This window comes from Lepidochelys kempii, chromosome 7 (assembly GCF_965140265.1).
Source record: "Lepidochelys kempii isolate rLepKem1 chromosome 7, rLepKem1.hap2, whole genome shotgun sequence".
NCBI lineage: Eukaryota > Metazoa > Chordata > Testudines > Cheloniidae > Lepidochelys > Lepidochelys kempii.
Genome location: NC_133262.1, coordinates 118,451,522 through 118,476,948, shown reverse-complemented (window position 1 = coordinate 118,476,948; position 25,427 = coordinate 118,451,522). Strand labels below are relative to the sequence as shown.

The 25,427-nt window shown below is 43.7% G+C and overlaps 1 protein-coding gene across 1 annotated transcript in view; it reads right to left on the bottom strand.

Annotated features, from left to right (window-relative positions):
- SORCS1 (sortilin related VPS10 domain containing receptor 1) overlaps positions 1-25,427 on the bottom strand; it is a 424,169-nt gene that overhangs the window by 219,494 nt on the left and 179,248 nt on the right. Inside the window, exon 3 of the mRNA XM_073354427.1 lies at positions 14,521-14,620. Coding sequence (XP_073210528.1) covers positions 14,521-14,620 — 100 coding nt within the window. The remainder of the gene's footprint in view (positions 1-14,520; positions 14,621-25,427) is intronic.

The following is a 25,427-nucleotide window of genomic DNA, read 5'->3' as shown; positions in this document are numbered from 1 at the left end:
TTGTAATCCATTTATCTCTAAGGAGGGAAAGGAATTTTATAGTGCAGCAATTAAAATCCAAACTGTTTGGAATAGGGAAAAAGCCAAGTTTAATGCAGACATGCAAAAAAGAGAGGGGAAAAAAAACCCCAAACTCAAACCCACAGGAAATAATCAATATCTCATGAGATGCCGCAGCACTATTAATAGCATGAAAGTGCTGGCAGATACTATCAACCCGAGTTTTATTAATTAACGGGAGATACACAGAGACAAGGATTTCTGAAAGTACAAAGAACAAATGTGGTGCAGAACTGGTTCCTTGCAAAGAACACAGTGTGCAATTTGCAAGGATACAGGGTCTAAATTAGCCAGCAGCTCTTTGACTCAAAGAAATATGCTCTCAAACCAATTGTAAATTTCCTCCCCTTTCGTTTCCATATCTCTACGATTTTCCATGAAATGCTGAAAGGTAACCTACTTAGAACCTTTTAGAGCTAAAGCGCATAGAACTTATTTTCTGTGATGCTGAATGTAAATGGATTCCAGAAGGGATTTGGAGATCTCAATCTAGGGTTTTTTTTTAACCCACTATTGTATTATTCCCAAACACTCCCACTCCTCAGATGCCTGCTAAATCACTTTATTCTCCTCACAACAGACTGTATGCATGTAACAAATAAACCACTGTTTTCACAAACAAGGCCAGGGATTGATTGCACATCAGGGATTCTCTCTTCTGCAGACTTGTTGACAAATAACGAACCAGGCTTGATTTGTTTGGCAGGATCCATGTGTTCAGACTTTTTCCCCCCTGGCCTGTGTCATCAATCACAGGACCAGGTGGTATGGTGTTTCAGTGAGATGAGAGAGACTCCCCAGGAGCAGGTTTTTCACAGCTCTTCTATACCCAAAGTTTACACACAACTATTATTGGATGATAGTTTTCTTTTATTACAGATTGAGCCTAAAGAAGATGCTGTCATTTATAGTAGCAAACCCAATGGCGACTGATCAACAGAGTAAACGGTAAATAATGGCTGGCTTTGTTCTCATCTTTATTTCCAATAAAACCATTCATAAAGTGACATTGTCCGGAACCTCCTGTTACAAGAATTTGTTTTGTTGAATAAAATGAGATATAAGCACTGGAATATAAATGCTTTAAGGAGAAAATTGGCATTCATAGACAGTAGGGAGCTCTGCAAATCTTGGAGTGTCTGTTTATAGCTATACAAATATATATATGCTAGATAGAGCTAAGCAAATAAATTGTAACAAAGCATCTGCTTGATGCATTTTACTCTTCAGTGGAATGTTTGTGAACTTATGATGATTTTCACAAATGTATTCATGATCTGAACAAATCCAATTAAATGTCTTCTACAGTTTATAATTCAAACCATGTTGCTTAATTGTGAGGGGCCAGATTTGTCTTTCACTTTTTACAATGAGAGCATGAGCTCCCATTTTGTGTTTTATCTACATTAGCTACTGATGCGGGCGCCACATGAAGGTAGAAGACTTGATCAGCTGCCTTGTGTTCAGCTGGATTCAGGAGAACATAAGAAGGGCCATACTGGGGCAGACCAATGGTTTATCTAGCCCAGTATCCTGTCTTCTGCTGGTGCCCACTCCCAAATGCTTCACACTGAACGAACAGAGCAGTGCCCTTATCAACGGATCCATTCTCTGTCATCCACTCCCAGCACCTGGGAGTCAGAGGTTTAGGGATGGGGTTGCCTCCCTGACTATCTTGGCTATAATCATTAGGGGACCTATACTCCATGAACATTTCTAATTCTTTTTTGAACCCCATTATAGTTTTGGTCTTCACAACATCCCCTGGCAATGAGTTCCACAGGTTCACTGTGTGTTGTGTGGAGAAAAGTACTTCCTTTTGTTTGTTTTAAACCTGTTGCCTGTTAATTTCATTGGGTGACCCCTGGTTTGTGTGTTATAAGAATGGGTAATTAATCCTTTATTATTCACTTTCTCCACACCAGTCATGATTTTATTGACCTCTATCATATCCTCCTTTAGCTGCCTCTTTTCCAAACTGGACAGTCCGAGCCTTTTTAATCTCTGCTCATTTAGAAGCTGTTCCATACCTTTTAATAATTTTTGTCGCCCTTCTCTGTTTCTTTTCTAATTCTAATATATTTTTTGAAGTGGGGTGACCAGAACTGCACGCAGTATTCAAGGTATGGACATACCATGGATTGAAATAGTGGCATTATGATATTTCTGTTTCGTAATCTAGCCGTTTCCTAGCATAGTGTTGGCTTTTTTGACTGCCGCTGCACACTAAGAGAATGATTTCAGAGAACTATCCACAATGACTCCAAGATCTCTTTCTTGAGCAGGAACAGCGAATTTAGAACCCATCATTTCATGTGTATAGTTGGGATGATGTTTTCGAATATGCATTAGTTTGCATTTATCAGCATTGAGTTCCATCTGCCATTGTGTTGTCCAGTCACTCAGTTTTGTGAGATCCCTTTGTAACTCTTCACAGGTCTGCTTTGGACTTAGCTATTTTGAGTAATTTTGTATTGTCTGCAAGCTTTGCCACCTCAGCGTTTACTCCTTTTTCCAAATAATTTATGAATATGTTGAACAGCACAGGTCCCAGTACAGACCTCTGGGCGACACCATTATTTACCTCTCCCCATTCTGAAAACTGACCTTTTATTCCTACCCTTTGTTTCCTATCCTTTAACCAGTTACTGATCCAGGAGAGGACCTTTCTTCTTATCCCATTACTGTTTACTTTGCTTAAGAGTCTTTGGTGTCTAGAAACTTTATCTCTGCATCCTGTCCTGAGGTGACATGTACCCAGTCAGTATAGGGATAGTTGAAACCCTTCATTACTACTGGGTTTTCTACTTTTGTAACGTCTCTAATCTCCCTGAGAATTTCACAATCACCATCACTATCCTGGTCAGGTGGTCTGTAGTATATTCCTATTATTCAAGCATGGAATTTCTACCCATAGAGATTCTATGGCAGTGGTTCTCAAACTGTGGGTCGTGACTCCAAAGTGGGTCATGACCCCATTTTAATGGGGTCACCAGGGCTGGGTTAGACTTGCTGGGGCCTGGGGCCAAAGCCCAAGCCTGCAGGTTTCAGCCCTGGGCAGTAGGGCTCAGGTTACAGGCCCCCTGCCTGTGGCTGAAGCCCTTGGGTTTCAGCTTTGGCCCCCTGACTGGGGAGGTGGGCTTTTGGCTTTAACCCTCTCCCACCCCAACCCAGCGGGTGGGGCTTGGGTGGGCTCAGGCTTCGGTCCCCTTCCTGGGGTCCTGTAGTAATTGTTGTTGTCAGAAGGGGGTCGTGGTGCAACGAAGTGTGGGAAGCCCTGTTCTATAGAACAGTTTGATTCATTTAAGATTGTTACTATATTTGACTGTGTTTTCTTTCACATATAGTGCCACTACCCCACTAGCATGACCCATTCTGTCATTCCTATATATTTTGTACCCATTGATTGTCATCATGTCACTAGTTTCTGTGATGCCAATTATATCAAAGTCCTAATTTAATACCAGGCACTGACGTTCTCCCAGCTTAGTAGGTAGAAGGGGATGATGACCCAAGATCAGGTACTTTGTCTGACTCATGACATAAAACACCCATTTGAGTCTGGAACGAAAGTTGGTGCAGTTCTTACAGATTTGATGGCAACCGACAATAATGTGGTATGCCAGGCTGACTGCCAAGATGCTTCATGTTATTCTTTGTAGGCTGAAGGTGAGGTGTATCCAGGAAACTATTAGGAACTACAGCATCCTCCTGCAACTCTGGGAAGAAATCAGTTGCCTTAAATATCTCCACAATGGCCTTCCACAAGGGTCAGTTTTGGGCCCCCGTTTGTTCAATATATACACATACCATCTTTCTGAAAGGCAGGCTGAGAAGTATGTATATGCTGATGACATCTGTACTGCTGGCACTGGAAACAATGCTCATACTTTTTAAGGGAATCTCAGCCAAGAAATGGAGATTTTGATCACTTACTTCCAGCAGTGCAGACTAATTCTTAGTGAACTCAAGACAGTCGCAACTACTTTCATTTAAAACAACTGCCTGCCAATTGGCACATCCATGAACAAGGATGGCTACTGCCATTCCAACCCAGTTGTCACATATTTGGGAGTAAAATTCAACCATTGCCTTACACACCAGCTTGACCCGGAACACCCAAAAATGAAGATATCTTCCTGTACCGCCTTGATACAAAAACTATTGGGATCCTCCTCGGGAGCACCTGAACTGCCCTTGTCAGCTTGTCAACATGGAGCTGAATCTGGCCACTCGTATTATTAGTGCCTGCTTGAATTGTACACCAACCTCCAGTCTGTATGTGCTAGTGACATAGCTCCACTGGATCTCTGACGAGATGCCATTACTGTTAAGTCTGCCTGGAGATCTTTGACATTTGAAACCAACCTATTACATCTCTGGTGAGCTAATGCCCCATTTTCAGATAGGAAACAACATACAGAGCCAACTCAAAGGTCTCATAATATTCAAGAGAGGAATCCCACTCCTGGGGACCACGGTGTGACACCAAAGCTGATCTCCTGACACCTTTTTGCTATGGTAGCCCACATACTCCTGGAAAAAGAGTGCTACTGGCCTTTTACCATGCACAGATGATCAGCACTGCCAGGGAGCTGAAAACTATGCTCCGACAGATTGGAAGTGTCAGTGGGAAAGAGCCTAATACACTAAGTAAATTCAGGACTCCATCACTCCACCTGCCTGCTAAGTCCATTTGATTGTAGAGCCCGGTCCAGGCTCATCCCGAGTTGCCAAAACTGTGCACTGCTATGACTGTGGGGCAACATTCCAGACAATAACTCATGTGGTGGAAAAGTGCCCAACTTGACGCCTGTATTCTCTGGTTACAGAGCCTGGACATTGAGCTCTGATGCTGTATACGAGAAGAAGTGGTCAGATTAAGTACAGTGTATATGTTCAGTTTTGTGATTAGATGATAGCAACAGCAATAGGCCCTGTTATCAGCAAAGCACATGCTTAACTTCAGCTTTAAGGAGACTACTCATGTAGTTAAACTTAAGGAAGTGCTTAAGTGCTTTATTTAATAGGCATAGGCTTATACATGGGTTTACAGTTAAATCCATGCTTGATTGCTTTGCTGAATCATTGCCTTAACCAAGTTTCTTACGCAAATACTCACAGGAGAAAATATAATTTGCTTTCCATGATTAGGCAAGAGTACAAGCTTAAAATTTATTTTCCATTAAACCTTACTAGAGAAATGTTTGTGGAACAGAGAATATTAAAGGTTGAGAATGCAACCAAAGAGAATTCATTTGAAATGTCAGCCAATATTCATGGGGAAATATTTGCAGTATTTACCTAGTAATAATAGACAGATAGTATACTCACCCTCCATCTGGTGTGTGTGTGTGTATGTATAAAATATATCTTTAGAGAAGTTGAGATTTCTAGTGAAAAACTAAGGCCACGTGGCTTAAAAAGGTGACTAACGATCTTTCAGGGCACGGTGTTATTTCTAAAGTAAACAGGACTTCTCTCAACATTTCACCAGTTTTGGGGAGAATTTGTGCCCCTTTAATCAAAGAGTTTTCAGTGGAAACATTCTCAAGTGAAAAATTCACAAATATTCCCCCTGCCTCCTTTTACAAAATTAACGCAATTTTCCATTCCACATGGAAACACAAAACCTGTCCAGTTTCAAGTCTTTGTGCATTTCACTACAAATTTCACACAGCTTTAAACTATTACTCTCTTTCTCTTGCTCTCTTAGTCAATGAGACTACTCCATATGCTTAACTTGACGCATATGATTAAGTCGTTTGCTGCATCAGCGCCTTATAGTATAAGGATACAGCTTTTGATAAGTCAACCCTATCCTTTAAAAATGCCCTTTTGCCCGAATGTGCTGCATCTTCCGTTGCTCTCTGCTGATGCTTCTCTATAAACCAGTAGTTCAGAGGTCATACAATCCTGTCACCCAGTAGCCAAGCTTAGCAAAGGAACAACAATGGGAAAATGGGTAATAAATGTATGTCCAGCACACATAAGGTACAATTACTACATAAATCCCCTCCACTGGGAGCTGGGACCAGAACCCTAGTCTTTCTACCATAAAATGAGAAGGCCCTTGTTACTCGATGTGAAGGAGAACTTCTCCACCTTCTAACAGAAGGTACCATATCTTCTTTCTGGGCCAGCCAGAATGAGATAATATCACTCGTTCATTCACACACAGATCTGAAAAGTTATTAATATGCCATCAATTAACTTTTGCTTCCGATGGCACGCAAAATCCAAGCAGTCCTGAGGCTCTTGAGAACTTTAAAAAGAAAACAAAAATTGTCCAAATGTTTAATTCTGCAAAAAGTTTCAAACTCAGTTTGACTTTTGGGGAAGAACGTGCTGGTCAATTTGGTATTTGATCTGAATTGATCTGAACCAGTTCACCAGTCCTTAGTATTGACCAACAAGTAGGACAACTAATTTAGATCACACAAACTTGCAACAGACCATCAGCCTGTGTTTGGTATTCCTGGGATGCTGTGGATCAATATACCCTGGTCCAAATCTTGTAAGCTTTAACACATGTTACAAAGCAATGGGAGTTTTGGATGCTTAAGAGATGCACGAATGGACCAACCCACACCTCACTAGCTTGTGAAGGAGTCAGGAGCAACTGATGCCACTCCTGACAAAAACTGCCAACACATTGTCCACAGAAGGAATCTTCCTTTCCTTCTTCAAACACACAACAGTCCAACCAACACTGAAAAAAACCCTATCCCGACACATTAATTCTAGCCAACTACTGCCCAGTTTCAAACATTGCATTTCTGAGCAATCTCTCAGAGAGGCTAGTCAAAGCACAACTACAAATACATCAAGATTTTCAGAAATGACTAGTGATTGTAGGTGCCTCCGTCTTGAGATGTTTTAGCGGGGCCCTGTCAGTACTTAATTTGTGCCAGGGCTTTGCACTTCACAGCCCCAGCACCTCTAAGCTTGGCAGTTCCTCGCCCCGACACCTCTGGGATTGCCGCATCAATTATGAAAATTAAAAAAAAAAAATGCTAGAGCCCCGGCACCTAATTGCTTAAGCCCCAGCACCACTTTCATGACAAATTAAGCACTGGGCCCTGTAGGAATGAAGGAAAGTAGATGTGTTTTGTAGTTTAAGTAAAATAAAGAGGTTTTATCAGCCATGGAAAGGCTTTGAATATAAAGTGGGAAAATGTAACAAGGCTTTGAAAACGATTGCTTCTAATTTTTGAATCTATGTGGCATCTGGCAAGATTAGTTTTGGGGAAAATGCTGAGCTCAAAGTTTGGCTGATCAGAAAAGAGAAGCCTCTAATTTTCAGGAATAGTTCTAACTAGTTTGAACAATAAAGAAGAGCTGTTCTGTGATGAACTGGTAGTAACCTTTAACATACCAATGTTGTCTTAAAGAAGGAGCACATTCATAAAATCTTGTCTACTCAAGGCCAGGAAAGGGGTCAACCCCAAACTGCCCCATACTGGTTCTTAACTAAAGCTAGCCATTGGCAATGACATCACTTGTTTGTTAAAGAGTATCAAAAGATAACCTATCAAAGTATTCGTTACTAGTACCTGCTTATCCAGTTGGAGCTAGCCAGCACGGGTTTAAGCAACCCTGGGTCTAGGCCTTTTGTGAGTATTTCAATCAAGTGCTTATGAATTTGTTGCTCCATGGGTAATAATAATTGCTTATTATTTGGGCTTTTTAGACATGTTTAGAATAAATTGTATAACTGCCAGGTGGCCCTTGGATTTAATAAAGGAATTTATGGCTGAATTGGTGTCATGGTGGCACCCTGTGTTAATAAGTCAATAATAATTCCAATGGGCCCTGATTTTCAGAATTCCCCTCAAGCACCTACCTTCTGAAAAGCAGGTCCTTTTACGGGCATCTCAAGTTGAACGTACTAATGTAGAGATGCTCAAAATCTCTAGTAACTTTTGAAAATCTTGGCCCAAGTTTCCAAGGACAAATCAGCAACAGACCAACTTTGAGACCATCAGAGGACTTTCATGATACCCATGCAAAGTATTAATATTTATTTATTCAATGTGCTTTTTATTTCTCAGAGATAACTGATTAGGAAAAAAATATCACAAAAGGACTTTTCAGTGGGCCTAGATCCAGGTTTTATTCAAGTACATCCCTTTCTCCATATATCAAATGCCTATTTCGTTGGAAAATATCACGATACAAGGAAAGAAATTGTACACAAATATACTGCTGTGTCAACGTTATTGATTTTCTCGCCATTTGTAAAGACCTTCATTGTCCTACCATGTTTCTTAAATCTATCAGCATTTCAAAAGAAGACCCTGAGAGCCCCATTTATCTGCAGCTGCACATTCGTTTCATTTCCATTTAACAATCAAAATCATGATTTAAATGCCTAGGACCCCTCTCTGCTTCCATTACATTAAATGTCCGAGAACAGTCAGTCATCATCTTCTCTCAAAGTACTGTACTCAGTTTTAATAATTTGTGTTGAACTCCTTTGTGGGACTAGGAGAGCTACAAGCCTCTGTGTTTATTTTTTAAATCAAGATCTCATTATCCAGCCTGATTTTCTGAAATCTTAGCAATTTAGTTAAGTATGGTACATTAATCAGGTAGCTCTGCAGCAGCCAGGGTAGACCAGTCTTCTTTTTGGGTCTTCCAGCAATCATTCAAACAATGCAAAAACTCAAGTCCATTGGCGTGGGGAAGGAGTGATGCTCCACATCCTAAATCCCCTGTTGTACATCCACGCACAGCTCAAAGGTCAGCTTCCAAGTGGCAACATTGCTTTCATACAACTTGAGAGAGAGAGAGAGAGAGAGACAGTCTTTTGATGATCCCAGACATGACACCAGTTGCTATACTGTCCCAGCATCAAGCATATTTGGAATAATCCACCACTGTATCATGGATAACTCACATTTCGCATTGTTCCCCAAACACCACCCACAGCATTAACAGAACAGGTGTCAAAATCCCCAGCTCCATGGATCTCTCCTCCCCAGAACCGCCTTGTTCTTCCCCATTCTTCTTAAAGCAACCATGTCCCAAACATCAAAATGGACAGAATCATAGACTCATAAGAAAATAGGGTTGGAAGGGACCACAAAAAGTCATCTAGTCCACCCACTTCCCATCCACGCTAAGGTAGGACCAGGTATACTTAGGGCTTGTCTACATTACCCGCTGGATTGACGGGCAGCAATCAATCCAGCGGGGGTCAATTTATCGTGTCTAGTCTAGACACGATAAATCGACCACCGAGCGCTCTCCCTTCGACTCCGGTACTTCACCAAAGCGAGGTGGAGTCAATGGGGGAGCGTCAGGAGTTGACTCACCGCAGTGAAGACACCATGGTGAGTAGATCTCTGTACATCTAAGTACGTCTAAGTTATTCACATAGCTGAAGTTGCGTAACTTAGATCGATCCCCCCCACTAGTGTAGACCACACCTTAGACCACCTTGACAGGTGTTTGTCTAGCCTGTTCTTAAAAACCTCCAGTGATAGGATTACACAGCCTCCCTAGGTAACCTGTTCCAGTGATTTCCTATCCTGAGAGTTAGAAAGTTTTCCCTAATATCTAACTCAAATCTCTCTTGCTGCAAACATACAGAACAAAGGCTAGGCCTACATTTGGAGTTGGGGGTGTGATTCACCGCTCACATAGCCATACTTGTGCTAGCTCTTGAGAGCTAGCACGCTAAAAATAGTAAGGTAGCCATGGTAGCATAGAATCATAGACTGGAAGGGACCTTGAGAGGTCATCTAGTCCAGTCCCCTGCACTCTAGGCAGTACTAAGTATTATCTAGACCATCTCTGACATGTGTTTGTTCAATCTGCTCTTAAAAATCCCCAATGATGGTGATTCCACAACCTCCCTAGGCAATTTATTCCAGGGCTTAACCACTCTGACAGTTAGGAATTTTTTTCCTGATGTCCAACCTAAACCGCCCTTGCTGCAATTTAAGCCCATTGCTTCTTGTCCTATCCTCAGAGGTTCAGAAGAAATTTTTCTCTCACTCCTCCTTGTAACAACCTTGTATGTACTTGAAAACTGTTATGTCCCCTCTCAGTCTTCTCTTCTCCGGACTAAACAAACCCAATTTTTTCAGTCTTCCCTCGTAGGTCATGTTTTCTAGACCTTTAATCATTTTTGTTGCTCTTCTCTGGATTTTCTCCAATTTATCCACATCTTTCCTGAAATGTGGTGCCCAGAACTGGACACAATACTCCAGCTGAGGCCTAATCAGAGCAGAGTGGAGCGGAAGAATTACTTTTCATGTCTTGCTTACAATACTCTTGCTAATACATCCCAGAAGGATGTTTGCTTTTTTTGCAACAATGTTACACTGTTGACTCATATTTAGCTTGTGATCCACTATGACCCAAGATCCCTTTCTGCAGTACTCCTTCCTAGGCAGTCATTTCCATTTTGTATGTGAACAGTGAGGTGAGTGGCAACCTGGGCTAGCCGCCCCAAGTACAAACCTGCCTGGATCCCAGGGGTACGTACCTGGGGAGGGTAGCCTGTTAGGGTTGCCAACTTTCTAATTGCTAAAATCAAACACCTTTGCCCATCCCTTTCCTGAGGCCTCACCCCCCACTCACTCCATCCCCCCTCCTGTCACTTATTTTCACGAGGCTGGGGCACGGGGTTGGGGTACAGGAGGGGGTACAGGCTCTGGGCTGGAGGTGCAGGCTCTGGGGTGGGGCAGGTGTGCGGGATGGGGTTTAGGATGTGGGCTCCAGGAGGCACTGACCTCTGACTGCTCCTGGGAAGCGGTGACGTGTCCCTTTGGTTCGTAGGCAAAGGCACGACCAGGGAAGCTCCGTGTGCTCCATGTGCTGTGGTTCTCGGCCAATGGGAGCTATGGAGCCAGCACTAGGGGTGGCACCTGTGCACGGGGGCAGTGCACGAACCCTCCCTGGTTGTCCCTCCGCCTAAGAGCCGGACAAGCCGGCTACTTTCTAGGAGCCACGCAGATCCGGGCAGGGAGCCTGCCTTCCTCTCTGAGCCACCAATCAGACTTCATAGAATCATAGAATATCAGGGTTGGAAGGGATTTCAGGAGGTCATCTAGTCCAACCCCCTGCTCAAAAGCAGGACCCATACCCAATTAAATCATCCCAGCCAGGGCTTTGTCAAGCCTGACCTTAAAAACTTCTAAGGAAGGAGATTCCACCGCCTCCCTAGGCAACACATTCCAGTGTTTCACCACCCTCCTAGTGAAAAAGTTTTTCCTAATATCCAACCCAAACCTCCCCCACTGCAACTTGAGACCATTACTCCTCATTCTGTCATCTGCTACCACTGAGAACAGTCTAGAGCCATCCTCTTTGGAACCCCCTTTCAGGTAGTTGAAAGCAGCTATCAAATCCCCCCTCATTCTTCTCTTCTGCAGACTAAACAATCCCACTTCCCTCAGCCTCTCCTCATAAGTCATGTGTTCCAGACCCCTAATCATTTTTGTTGCCCTTCGCTGGACTCTCTCCAATTTATCCACATCCTTCTTGTAGTGTGCGGCCCAAAACTGGACACAGTACTCCAGATGAGGTCTCACCAATGTCGAATAGAGGGGGACGATCACGTCACTCGATCTGCTCGCTATGCCCCTACTTATACATCCCAAAATGCCATTGGCCTTCTTGGCAACAAGAGCACATTGCTGGCTCATATCCAGCTTCTCGTACACTGTCACCCCTAGGTCCTTTTCCGCAGAACTGCTGCCTAGCCATTCGGTCCCTAGTCTGTAGCTGCGCATTGGGTTCTTCCGTCCTAAATGCAGGACCCTGCACTTATCCTTATTGAACCTCATCAGATTTCTTTTGGCCCAATCCTCCAATTTGTCTAGGTCCCTCTGTATCCTATCCCTGCCCTCCAGTGTATCTACCACTCCTCCCAGTTTAGTATCATCCGCAAATTTGCTGAGAGTGCAATCCACACCATCTTCCAGATCATTTATGAAGATATTGAACAAAACCGGCCCCAGGACCAACCCCTGGGGCACTCCACTTGACACCGGCTGCCAGCTAGACATGGAGCCATTGATCACTACCCGTTGAGCCCGACAATCTAGCCAGCTTTCTACCCACCTTATAGTGCATTCATCCAGCCCATACTTCCTTAACTTGCTGACAAGAATACTGTGGGAGACCGTGTGAAAAGCTTTGCTAAAGTCAAGATACAATACATCCACTGCTTTCTCTTCATCCACAGAACCAGTAATCTCATCATAGAAGGCGATTAGATTAGTCAGGCATGACCTTCCCTTGGTGAATCCATGCTGACTGTTCCTGATCACTTTCCTCTCACTTTTAATGGCCCGGTCAGCAGTGCTGACCAGAGCCACCAGGGTCCCTTTTTGACTGGGTGTTCCAGTCGAAAACCAGACACCTGGCAACCGTACAGCCCATGCCACTGCTCACAGCTGCCCATGCTTTCACAGCTATACGACTATTTTGAGCATGCCAGCTCAAAGACAGCGAGGGTGATTATGTCTGCTTGAGCTGGGAATCACACCCCCAACTTCATGTGCCAGTGTAGTCTAAAAGTACTGCTAATGGTACGGTTGTCAAGCTTGTCCATGAGGCATAGAAACTACAGGATCACTTAAACTGAAATAATCTGAATTAGGCCCCAGTTCTGCAAACACATCTTCACATGAGTCACTTTACTTGCATGTGTCATCTCGTTAAAACCCATGGGGTGACTCGGTGCATAAAGTTACTCAAGTATGGAGGTGTTTGCAGAACTGAGACCTTAATTTGCAAATTCCATTTTAGTTGGGGAATGAAAAGTTACTTGAGTAAGAGATACCAGAGTATCAATGGCACATTGTACAAAAATTGGTTCTGTTCAGACTACATGGACATCCTGGGTAAATATGGGTTTCAAGTCATCTAAATGACTTCACAAACATCATTCTTCTCTGTTTATTTGGAAGTGATGTTTATCCCCTGCACTCAAGTCACAGACGGGCAATTCAATGTGTAATGTGGAAAACCAGAATGTGGTTGATGAATGCAAAACATGGACGAGTCAGACCTCAAATGAGCAAGGTAGAGATATTCATAGACTTAAAACTCTGAATATTTTCAAAAGACAGAAATTTATGCTGCCTCAAGGGAATTTAGCTTGTGCAAATGGTAACTTCTTTCTGGCACATAATAGGTCACAGAAGTCATTTGTGGAAAAGGCAGTCATATAAAATGCAGGATATCAAACCAGATGACCCAAGTGATCATTTCTGCCACTACTACATATGACCCTTCAGTACCTCATTACAGCACAAGTATGTAATAAGGGCGAAATTCGCTACTGTGCAAAGGGCCAGCATGAAGCCTGTGCAACATTTATATCCCAGTTAAGCCCTACAGACAGGATCCCACCCTAATTTATCACCCATGCTGTGGGAGGAAGAAGTCCTAAGTGATTAAATAGTTCTTGGTACCTAGCCTTGTACTGACACTCTGCACAGGGGCAAATTTCACCTCAAATGAACAATCCTTGAACAACTGTTCCCATGCCTTGGCCAACACAGACTTTAAGATCGAAAATGCTGGTGTTCCTCATCTTTTTTCTTATGCAGGCATATATCCTGTGTATACTGCATGGAAATTCCCAATCTATATGCACTGTCTCAATTTCCCTAAACCAGTTAGGTGCCTTGCAAGTGCAGAGGAAAATGAAGTCCCTGCCTCAAAAAGCAAGCTGTCTAAAAGGACACACACGACAGGCTGAGATGAAGCAGCAGGGTCTGCAGAGAGGAGGTGAATGGTACCACCAAGACAGCTGAAACCTTGCTTAATATGGAATTTGAGGGAGACTCTGCATGGGGGGTCCCCCTTAATCAGGGGTCTGTGTGGGACAATCCAGGACATTATACCCAGTAATCACCCTACTCCTTCATATCCTGTGCCCTATGCTTCCATACAACAAGAGACCCCTCCAGAAATGTACAGAAGAGAAGGTAGCCTCTGCCTTTTACAAGCATGTCGGCATTACAAACTCTCACTAAATTGTAACTCAGTGGAGTGCTTGTCTAAGTAAAACCTTTTGGGCTTTGGGAGCATTTTCTTGTCAGGATTTTGTCAGATCCTGTTCAGCTGGCTAGTGGGAGAACTTTCAAGGCAAATAACCTTACATGCAATCTGGCCTCCAGAGATCCTAACATCTCAAAGAGTCTCTCCCCTTCTAAACAATGAAATCATCCCCAGCTAGAAGGTATAAATATGATTGGATATTCGATACCTTTTATGCCCATCCATGTCTTGTAGACAACCACAGCACCAGACCCTCAGCTGTTGTAAACCAGCATTTATTCAATAGAGCTATGCCAATTTACACAAACACAGGATCTGGTCCATAGTACTTATATTAGCAGTAATGAACATTTAGGGAATGGATGAAGATTAACCAGTCAAGGCAGAAGTCATATCTTAAACTAACAAGACACTAAAAGTCTTTTCATTTACCTTGCGCTTGTTGGTTGGGCAGACGTAGAGGTAGCTCAAAATAGTCTTCAGGCCAACCTTATCGTTCAGTTTCTCATATGTTGTCCCATAATCTGTTGACCTATAAATCAAAAGAGAGCTTTAATAAGTACAAATACTTAATCACAAAAGGCACAAGCCACTTGGCTGCTTTTCAGTGTAAAGCCTATGTTTTACATAGTGGAATGGCTCTCTAGAGCTTTTTGAATGATTCATGTAGTATATAATGATGCTTAATTATGTACACACAGCATCATGTGAGTGGTTAACATTTGCATTGAAATTGGATTAGGAAACATTAAAACAGCATCTTCCCACTGCACTTTAAAATAAACACGTTCAATAAGAAACATTAATTCTCGATAGAAGAAGAGATGATGATAATTATTGTAAATGCCAAATAACTGAGAGCGAGGGGCTAAGTTATCACTTCAGTATATTATAAGCTCACTCAATTTTTTTTTACATGAGATACTGCATCCTTTCCAGGCACAGCCAAGTGCTGTTACTTAGTAAAAACAGGCTTCAGAGTAGCAGCCGTGTTAGTCTGTATTTGTAAAAAGAAAAGGAGTACTTGTGGCACCTTAGAGACTAACCAATTTATTTGAGCATGAGCTTTCGTGAGCTACAGCCCACTTCATCGGATGCATGCAGTGGAAAATATAGTGGGGAGATTTTATATACACAGAGAACATGAAACGATGGGTGTTACCATACTCACTGTAACAAGAGTGATCAGGAAAGGTGAGCTATTACCAGCAGGAGAGCGGGGGTGGGGGGTGGGGGGGGAACTTTTGTAGTGATAATCAAGGTGGGCCATTTCCAAAAACAGACTCCAAGGAGAAACTGCTGAATTGGAATTAATTTACAACCTGGATACAATTAACTTAGGCTTGAATAAAGACTGGGAGTGGATGGGTCATTACACAAAGTAAAACTATTTCCCCTTGTTTATTTCCCCTCCTACTGTTCTTGTCAACTGCTGGACAGTTGGGTGGAGGGATAGCTCAGTGGTTTGAGCATTGGCCTGCTAAACCTAGGGTTGTGAATTCAATACTTGAGGGGGCCATTTGGGATCTGGGGCAAAAATTGGGGATTGGTCCTGCTTTGAGCAGGGGGTTGGACTAGATGACCTCCTGAGGTCCCTTCCGACTCTGTGATTCTGTAACACCCATTGTTTCATGTTCTCTGTGTATATAAAATGTCCCCACTATATTTTCCACTGCATGCATCCGATGAAGTGAGCTGTAGCTCATGAAAGCTTATGCTCTAATAAATTTGTTAGTCTCTAAGGTGCCACAAGTACTCCTTTTCTTTTTAGTAAAAACAATGTGTTCTCAGAGTGAAAGCCACTGATTTCCTTTATGAAAGCCCAACAGCATGAGTATTACAGTTAACATGGGCTTGTTGTGTGGACCATTGGATAGAGGATGGTAAAAAATGCTTAACAACCATACAAATTGATGTGCGTCTTTTGAAAGTACCTCTGATATCAATGTTGCCAATAGAGACATCAGCTATCTGTTCTTAAAGAGGACAAATAAAGAAAACATTTAAGGCTGTCTAATGTAGCCAAGAACTCTATTCTGACACTTGACTGAAACAGAGATAAATTATTAGCAAAAGATGCAATTCGTTATGTGGATCTTGTTTAAAAGAATTATCTTCTAGTATCTAGAAGAATGTGGTAGATGATGGAACACCATTTAGTACTGTCTGGGACTATATACCACAAAAGAATGCAATGTGTTTCTGGACGAGCATAAATATTTTAAAAGAAGAACGTGTACCTTTAAAACAAACACACTACTATCACAAATTTTGTCATTATAAGGCATGGATGTATCACTAAAAACTTCCACTTCCGTTTGCAGATGGCCAGAACATCGCCTCCCATCCTATCATTCTGATGCCTGGCTACCGACATCCATGATCTCCAGGTTTGGCTATTACATCTCATTGTATCTAGGAATTAAACCAAGGGCTGACCAGAAGATGGCAATTCCATTTCTCAGCAACCTTCGAGGTTTCAAAATTTGTTTTAATTCCACATTTTAAAGAAAACAAAACCTTTCAAATATTTTTTTGCAAAAAACGGAATTGTGTCAAAGTGTCTGTTTGGGGATCAAAACACAAGCTTTATAATAAGACAATTATATGTTGACGGTTAGAACGCTGTCCTGGGATGTGGGAGAACCAGGTTGCAGTCCTTGCTCTGTCTGATTCATAGCCGAGTTTTTCATCCTAATCAATGCCCTAACCACTAGGCTACATAGCAAGCAGGCATATGTGTCGTCATCCCCCGCCCGCTCTCTCTTTTTGTTTTTGCCAAAACGGATACCGCTCTGAAAACCATTTCAGTTCCGTATATTTTGGCAAAACTGTTCCCACCAGCTCTAACTAAACCGCACACCCAGAAAAAAGCTCTACCTGGTACAAAATGCAGCCACTTCACTGCCTGGCAACCCAGCTCAACATAAGCATGTTACCCGAGTGTGCCACTCTCTACACTGGTCCCCCACGGAATCCAGAATCCAGCTGAAGCTTGCTGGATTCCAAGCCTCCCACGGGATTGGCCAAAGAGTCCCCCATCCTCGGTGACTGTGCGCTCCCAAGACAGCAATATTCCACCAGAACAACGAAGCCATCAGCAAGTCGGAGGCAGCTTGTGACAACAGGGGATAACTGGGCCTAAACTAGCACATTCACTCCCACAAAGACATAAGCATGACCATGACCTTGTGTTAGTGGCTAAACTTATGTCAATGATCTTCTCTCACACATGCACAGCCCCACACAAACGATTTCGCCAATGGGCTGAGAAGGAAGGAAGGGGGGGGGTATCATTAACGTTAGTTCTTCTTCTGAACGAATGGGAGATGCTGTAATGCTATGATGCTGGAAGCCATACGCAGTAGGTAGAATACAACAGAATCCTGAATTCCTGGCTTCCCTCTATTACACCAGCCATTTCTTAACACTGCCTCCCCGTGGCCAAGATCTGCATATGCTCTTTATTGATATTTCTGCTGCAAATTGTGTGTGGCGCACATTCTGCCTCTGTTTAAACTGAGATGATCAGTAAAGATGAAAAAGTATAAGTTACCAAAGGGCAGAATTTGGCTCAGAGCCTTAGGAATCTGTATATTGATGAATGGGTGAATGTCTCCCTTTAATTGCACTAATGTTATCTCATTTATTTTGATAGAGTGACACCAGGAAAATGGCCAGGAGAATTCACCACATAAATTTTATTATGAAGATATTAAAAACAAAAAGCCACACAGCAAAACAAGACAAAACAAGAAACCAACCACTAAACAGATATTTCAGGTCTATTGTAAGTAATAATCTTATATTCAGAATTACTAGCCATTTTTTCTGACTCTCCAGGCAATTATTTTGCACTCATGGCTTTATTTACAAGGTAACATTATATACAGCTGGAAGAGAGTGCTTCTGTCAACATCTATAACAGCACTAGAAACAGTAGAAAGCTTGGGGAAAAGAACAAGATGTTTTGCAGATGAACAAATATGCAAGTGATCAAAGTAGCTAGCATCTGATTTCAGTCTTATCCATAAACCATGCTTTTTGTGATTCTGCCTGAACTGACTAATAATCACACACTCCAGAAAACATAACTAGACATATCTTATTTGCATCTGTTTTTTCCTTTTCCTCTCATGCCATTTGAATGCTGCCTTTCTTTTTTATATCTGGACTAAATATTATCGACAGAGCTGGTCAGAACCTAGAATTCTGTTTTGCTGGAAATCATCATTTTTTACTTCATTCCCAAGTCAACGTGAAAATTCAAAATTTCACGTGGAACAAATATTGTATATCAGAAAACCTGAAACTTTTTTTGGCTGTCTCAATGATTGGTCCTGCTTTGAGCAGGGGGTGGGACTAGATGACCTCCAGAGGTTCCCTTCCAATCCTGACATTCTGTGATTCTTGTCTATATGGACAAAACTTTTCATTTTGACTGTAGTGTTTCCCCTTGTTACATTATAACAGAAGCCAAAATGGTGAAGTCAAAACAAGATGCTTCAACTTTATCAAAATGAATCTTTTCAATAATTTTCTATCAAAAATTCCAGCAACATAGATAGATCATTCCCATGGAACGCTTTGATTTAGTTGAATGAGCATTTTTGGACAGAAAACTGTTCTGATGGAAAAAAAACTGACCAACTGGGCAGAAAAACAAGGTTTTCTTTCTTTACTGCAATATTTAAATTATATACCAACCATGGTTCCAAGTGAACAAGGTACTTAAACACACGTATAACTTTAAGCACAACAGTAGACTCACTGACTAAAGTTGGTAAAGAAAAAATATTATTTTCTGCAAAAAGCTTAGAAGAAAACATGTTTTTTGCAAGAGTTTTCAAGTTTTCATTGGAAAACAAAAAATGTGAAAATTTGTTGGGGGGTTTTGTTGTTGAAATCATGACAAATTTTGACAAAACACATTAATTGTCACAAAACTTACTGTTTTGTTAAAAAGCCATTTTGTTGACTGGGAGAAAAATGGTAAATTATATTTGATTAACTCTCTCTGGACAACTCACATGCTTAAGAGTACGCACATGCTTAAATAAGATACTGAACTGGAGCATATTTTGACCTCTGCAGCACTGAATGGAGGTCAAGACTTCCACCTGCATCCCGGGAAGGCAGTGCTTTATTCCACGTGTGAAGCGTTAAGTGTGCCTGGATAAACTCTTGGGATGCGGCTGCTCTACCCCTGCCCAGAGGAGGCCACTATTGTCAAGGTTCCATATTCCCCTGACTATGTAGGTGTGCAGGAGAGCTGGACTGGTAACCACGGAGAGTAAAATCTTCCATTTGCTTACAGGACAGGTAGAGTAGAGGCACATTAGGCTTGCCAACTTCGTACTCACACAAAACCGAACGCCCTTGCCCCGCCCCTCCTCAGAGGCCCTGCCCACACTCACTCCATCCCCCCCTGTCACTCACGCTCCCCACCCTCATTCACTTGCTCATTTCACTGGGCTAGCTCAGGGTGGTTGGGGTGCGGGAGGGGGTGAGGGTTCCGGTGGAGGTGCAGGCTCTGGTGTGGGGTCAAAGAAGAGAGATTTGGGGTGCAGGATGGGGCTCTAGGCTGGGGCAGGGAGTTGGGATGCAGGGGTGCAGGCTCTGGGGTAGGGCTGGGGATGAGCAGTTTGGCGTGCGGGGGGGGGGGCTCCAGGCTGGGATCGAGGGGTTTGGGAGATGGGACAGCGATCAGGTTTGGGGTGCGGCAGGGGGTTGGGGTGCAGGCTCTGGGAGGTGCTTACCTCAGGCGGCTCCCAGAAGCAGCAGCAGCATGTCTTCCCTCTGGCTCCTACGCAGACGCGCGGTCAGGAGGCTCTGCGCGCGGTCCCATCCGCGCGGTCAGGAGGCCCTGCCCCCAAGGCTCCCATTGGCCACATTTCCCGACAAATGGGAGCTGCAGAGCCGGTGCTTGGGTGGGGGAAGCACATGGAGCACCCTGGCTGCCCCTACGCCTGGGAGCCAGAGAGCACACATGCTGATGCTTCTGGGAGCTGCACAGAGCCACGGCAGGCAGGGAGCCTGCCTTAGCCCCACTGACCAAGCTTTTAACGGCCCGGTTGGTCCTTTTCGAACAGGCAATCTTAGGCAGGATGGAGACTTAGCCCTATATGAACAGTCAATAAAAAGCTTGTTGTACATCTTGGTAACCACTGCTTACCAGAATCTCCAAATTGGTAACATGGTTGTTCAACTGATTTACTCAAATTGCTGCAAACCCTTGTGCGGACACTCTTAGTTCAAGTTCAGAGTGCCTTATTTTGATTTAGCTTAAATCTATTCCCAATCAACCTAAGCAACACCAAACTAAGACACTCTGAAAATAAACAGAGTATCCACACCAGGGTTTGCACCAGCTTAACTAAACCAGTTTAAAAATCACACCTTTAATTAAAGCAGTGCAACTTTCTCATGCAGACAAGCCCTTACTGCAGTTACGCTAACACATAGTGGGTGCTACTGGAATTCAAATACTAACATGTGTAATATTCAGAGACAGAGCATTTGGCTTGTTCCTGATCTGATGGACACCCATTTTACACCATACAAATTTCATTAGCTTCAGGGGTGTCAATTCTGATTTGTACCAATGAATATTTAGAATGAGACTCTTTAATGTTTATCTGAAATCAAACTTATTTTTGCACGCAGCCAGCAAGACAAACACTTTTACTTTTTACCCAGCCTAATGACCTGACAATAATTAAACAGCACCAAACATCCAAACGGGTATGAATCTGACTTCTCTGTGTAACTAGCTGAAAACATCTAGAATAATTTATGTTTTATAAAATGTTTGTGAGAAAGTTGGCATTTAAATAACTTCATTATTATTCATTGACAGCTTTTTTTCTCCCTCTCTATTCCCATCAGGACAAATGACATTTCTATTACAGTATTATAACAAACTCCTGCACATTTTAAATAGTCACAGAATTCCATTAGTCCACCTACTGTCATGAATATCTCAATCCATTCCTCACAATATTTCAGAATACGCAATCAGCATCAACCGGTGACATGAACCCTAAGGAAATTATCTTCTACTGCCTTAAATATTGTGCACTGAAATCCAGAAGCCTGGCATTATAAATGTATTGTTTTAAATATATTGCTTGATAAGTTGTTATTTACTTGCTTCTGTCAGAAACGTAGGGGCTGCCTGTATTTCTCTATTTTACCTTAGCTGCTGCAAACATGAAAGTCAGCCAGTCACCACACAGCCATGCAGAGAGGTCTGTCTGGGGCACTTGAACAAGAAAAATAAACTGTACTTGGATTCTGGCCCATATAAATATTGTCAGTTTCTCCTCTGACAGCCTAGCAGTTTGTCCAGAGTCCTGAAAAGGAACACCATCAGAATAGAATAAAATAAAGCTCATATTAAGATACACAAAATTCTAGCTAACAACTCAAAGCATCGAATAAAAAGATTTTTTTTTTAACATTTAATGTACTTGGTACCATTTATGCTGTTTGTTTCTTTTTCCGCTTCACTCCACTTGAGTGGTGAAACAGATTGGTTTAATTTTCTGCTTCTTGTGCATCGATACAATACAATTTTATTCTCTTGTTTGATTTCTTTTTAAAATCATGAAACTATTCGTATTTCTATTTTGTTTTGTAATCTATTTATTGTTCCAGTTTGCTGCTTTGACTCCTTTCAAAGCTGTGCTCACAGCAGGCTACATTCATAGATTTTAAGCAGGGGCGTCATTTCAGAAAAATTCTTGGGAGGAGGTCTCCTGGCATCAGCACCACAGTATCTGCCTTCCTGCCCATGACTGAAGGGAGCCCATGACTGCGGCGGAGAACCAGCTGAGCAGCGGGGACAGCAGAGCAGCACACAGCAGGAGTTTGCCTGGGAGTTCGCCTGGAGGGAGCCCAGTGAGGCTTACGTCTTGCAAACTGCTCTGAGGAAGCTCATAGTAGGAAGGTGATATGGAAGGGGGGGGGTTCAGCTGTTGTGACCTGCACTGGATGTGCCATGTTTGTCTTTCTTCCACAGGACAGAAGTGACTTTGTCTGTACAAAGTGCAAGCTGGTCTCCATATTGGAAGAGAAGATTGAAGGTCTGGAGCAACAGATAACGACCCTGCGTTGCATACGGGAAACTGAGGATTTCCTGGACGAAACTCAGGATAGGCTTCTAGGGGCACAAAGCTCTACAGATATAGAGCAGGTTGCACAGAGGAGCCAAGAGACCAGTGAAGAAGCTTGGCAACATGTGACCTCCAGAAGAGGTAAGCGGAATGTCCGGGTTCCAGTAACACAGACACAGGTAACTAACCGCTTTCATGTTCTCTCCACAGGTATCGTTGCGGAGAGTGGACCAGATGATATGTCTGGGGCGAGAAAGCAGAAGGAGACTCCGCTGGTTGGAAGGCATGAGATGCGCTGTCCTGAGGTTGGGGGTTCCACGACCACCACTCCCAAGAGGAGAAGGCGGGTGGTGGTGGTCGGGGACTCTCTCCTCCGGGGGACTGAGTCATCTATCTGCCGCCCTGACCGGGAAAACCGAGAAGTCTGCTGCTTGCCAGGGGCTAAGATTCGTGATGTGACGGAGAGACTGCCGAGACTCATCAAGCCCTCGGATCGCTACCCCTTCCTGCTTCTCCACGTGGGCACCAATGATACTGCCAAGAATGACCTTGAGCGGATCACTGCGGACTATGTGGCTCTAGGAAGAAGAATAAAGGAGTTGGAGGCGCAAGTGGTGTTCTCGTCCATCCTCCCCGTGGAAGGAAAAGGCCTAGGTAGGGAGCGTCGAATCGTGGAAGTCAACGAATGGCTACGCAGATGGTGTCGGAGAGAAGGCTTTGGTTTCTTTGACCATGGGATGGTGTTCCATGAAGGAGGAGTGCTGGGTAGAGACGGGCTCCATCTTACGAAGAGAGGGAAGAGCATCTTTGCCAGCAGGCTGGCTAACCTAGTGAGGAGGGCTTTAAACTAGGTTCACCGGGGGAAGGAGACCAAAGCCCTGAGGTAAGTGGGAAAGCGGGATACCGGGAGGAAGCACAGGCAGGAATGTCTGTGAGGGGAGGGCTCCTGCCTCATACTGGCAATGAGGGGCGATCAACAGGTTATCTCAAGTGCTTATATACAAATGCACAAAGCCTTGGAAACAAGCAGGGAGAACTGGAGGTCCTGGTGATGTCAAGGAACTATGACGTGATCGGAATAGCAGAGACTTGGTGGGATAACTCATATGACTGGAGTACTGTCATGGATGGTTATAAACTGTTCAGGAAGGACAGGCAGGGCAGAAAAGGTGGGGGAGTAGCACTGTATGTAAGGGAGCAGTATGACTGCTCAGAGCTCCGGTACGAAACTGCAGAAAAACCTGAGTGTCTCTGGATTAAGTTTAGAAGTGTGTGCAACAAGAGTGATGTAGTGGTGGGAGTCTGCTATAGACCACCGGACCAGGGGGATGAGGTGGATGAGGCTTTCTTCCGGCAGCTCACGGAAGCTACTAGATCGCATGCCCTGATTCTCATGGGTGACTTTAATTTTCCTGATATCTGCTGGGAGAGCAATACAGCGGTGCATAGACAATCCAGGAAGTTTTTGGAAAGCGTAGGGGACAATTTCCTGGCGCAAGTGCTAGAGGAGCCAACTAGGGGGGGTGCTTTTCTTGACCTGCTGCTCACAAACCGGGTAGAATTAGTGGGGGAAGCAAAAGTGGATGGGAATCTGGGAGGCAGTGACCATGAGTTGGTTGAGTTCAGGATCCTGACGCAGGGAACAAAGGTAAGCAGCAGGATACGGACCCTGGACTTCAGGAAAGCAGACTTCGACTCCCTCAGGGAACGGATGGCCAGGATCCCCTGGGGGACTAACTTGAAGGGGAAAGGAGTCCAGGAGAGCTGGCTGTATTTCAAGGAATCCCTGTTGAGGTTACAGGGACAAACCATCCCGATGAGTCGAAAGAATAGTAAATATGGCAGGCGACCAACTTGGCTTAATGGTGAAATCCTAGCGGATCTTAAACATAAAAAAGAAGCTTACAAGAAGTGGAAGGTTGGACATATGACCAGGGAAGAGTATAAAAATATTGCTCGGGCATGTAGGAATGTTATCAGGAGGGCCAAATCGCACCTGGAGCTGCAGCTAGCCAGAGATGTCAAGAGTAACAAGAAGGGTTTCTTCAGGTATGTTGGCAACAAGAAGAAAGCCAAGGAATGTGTGGGCCCCTTACTGAATGAGGGAGGCAACCTAGTGACAGAGGATGTGGAAAAAGCTAATGTACTCAATGCTTTTTTTGCCTCTGTTTTCACTAACAAGGTCAGCTCCCAGACTGCTGCGCTGGGCATCACAAAATGCGGAAGAGATGGCCAGCCCTCTGTGGAGATAGAGGCGGTTAGGGACTATTTAGAAAAGCTGGACGTGCACAAGTCCATGGGGCCGGACGAGTTGCATCCGAGAGTGCTGAAGGAATTGGCGGCTGTGATTGCAGAGCCACTGGCCATTATCTTTGAAAACTCGTGGCGAACCGGGGAAGTCCCGGATGACTGGAAAAAGGCTAATGTAGTGCCAATCTTTAAAAAAGGGAAGAAGGAAGATCCTGGGAACTACAGGCCAGTCAGCCTCACCTTAGTCCCTGGAAAAATCATGGAGCAGGTCCTCAAAGAATCAATCCTGAAGCACTTGCATGAGAGGAAAGTGATCAGGAACAGCCAGCATGGATTCACCAAGGGAAGGTCATGCCTGACTAATCTAATCGCCTTTTATGATGAGATTACTGGTTCTGTGGATGAAGGGAAAGCAGTGGATGTATTGTTTCTTGACTTTAGCAAAGCCGGTGTCAAGTGGAGTGCCCCAGGGGTCAGTCCTGGGGCCGGTTTTATTCAATATCTTCACTTCAATTCTCCTCTGCAGCTGAGCTTTTCCCAAGCTTCTGGTTTAAATAAAATCCCCAGTCCTGGCATACTTTCAGAGACAAGCGCTTCAATTTGATTTAGATGGAGTCAAGCCTTTCTGTATACCCACTCTCCCCTACTTAACACATTTAAACCCTGCTTCTTTACACCATCATCCGACTATTTGAACCCTTAAATTTGCCCTGGCCCAGCTCACGGAGACAAAAGCATGTCCAGAAAAGCTTCAATAGGCCCTAGACCTCATCCCCTTTCCAAGTAATCAGTTTAGCTTCCAGGAAATGTCTGAGGTTTCCCTATGGGCTTGATCCTGCAAGGGGCTAAGCACTCTAGCCCACAAGAAGTCCCATTGAAGTCAGTGGGTGCACACATACACCACCTGGCTACAAGCCTTGCGTTCTGCACTCTGTGCAGCAAATGGGCTAGCACCTGCCCTGACTAATCTGC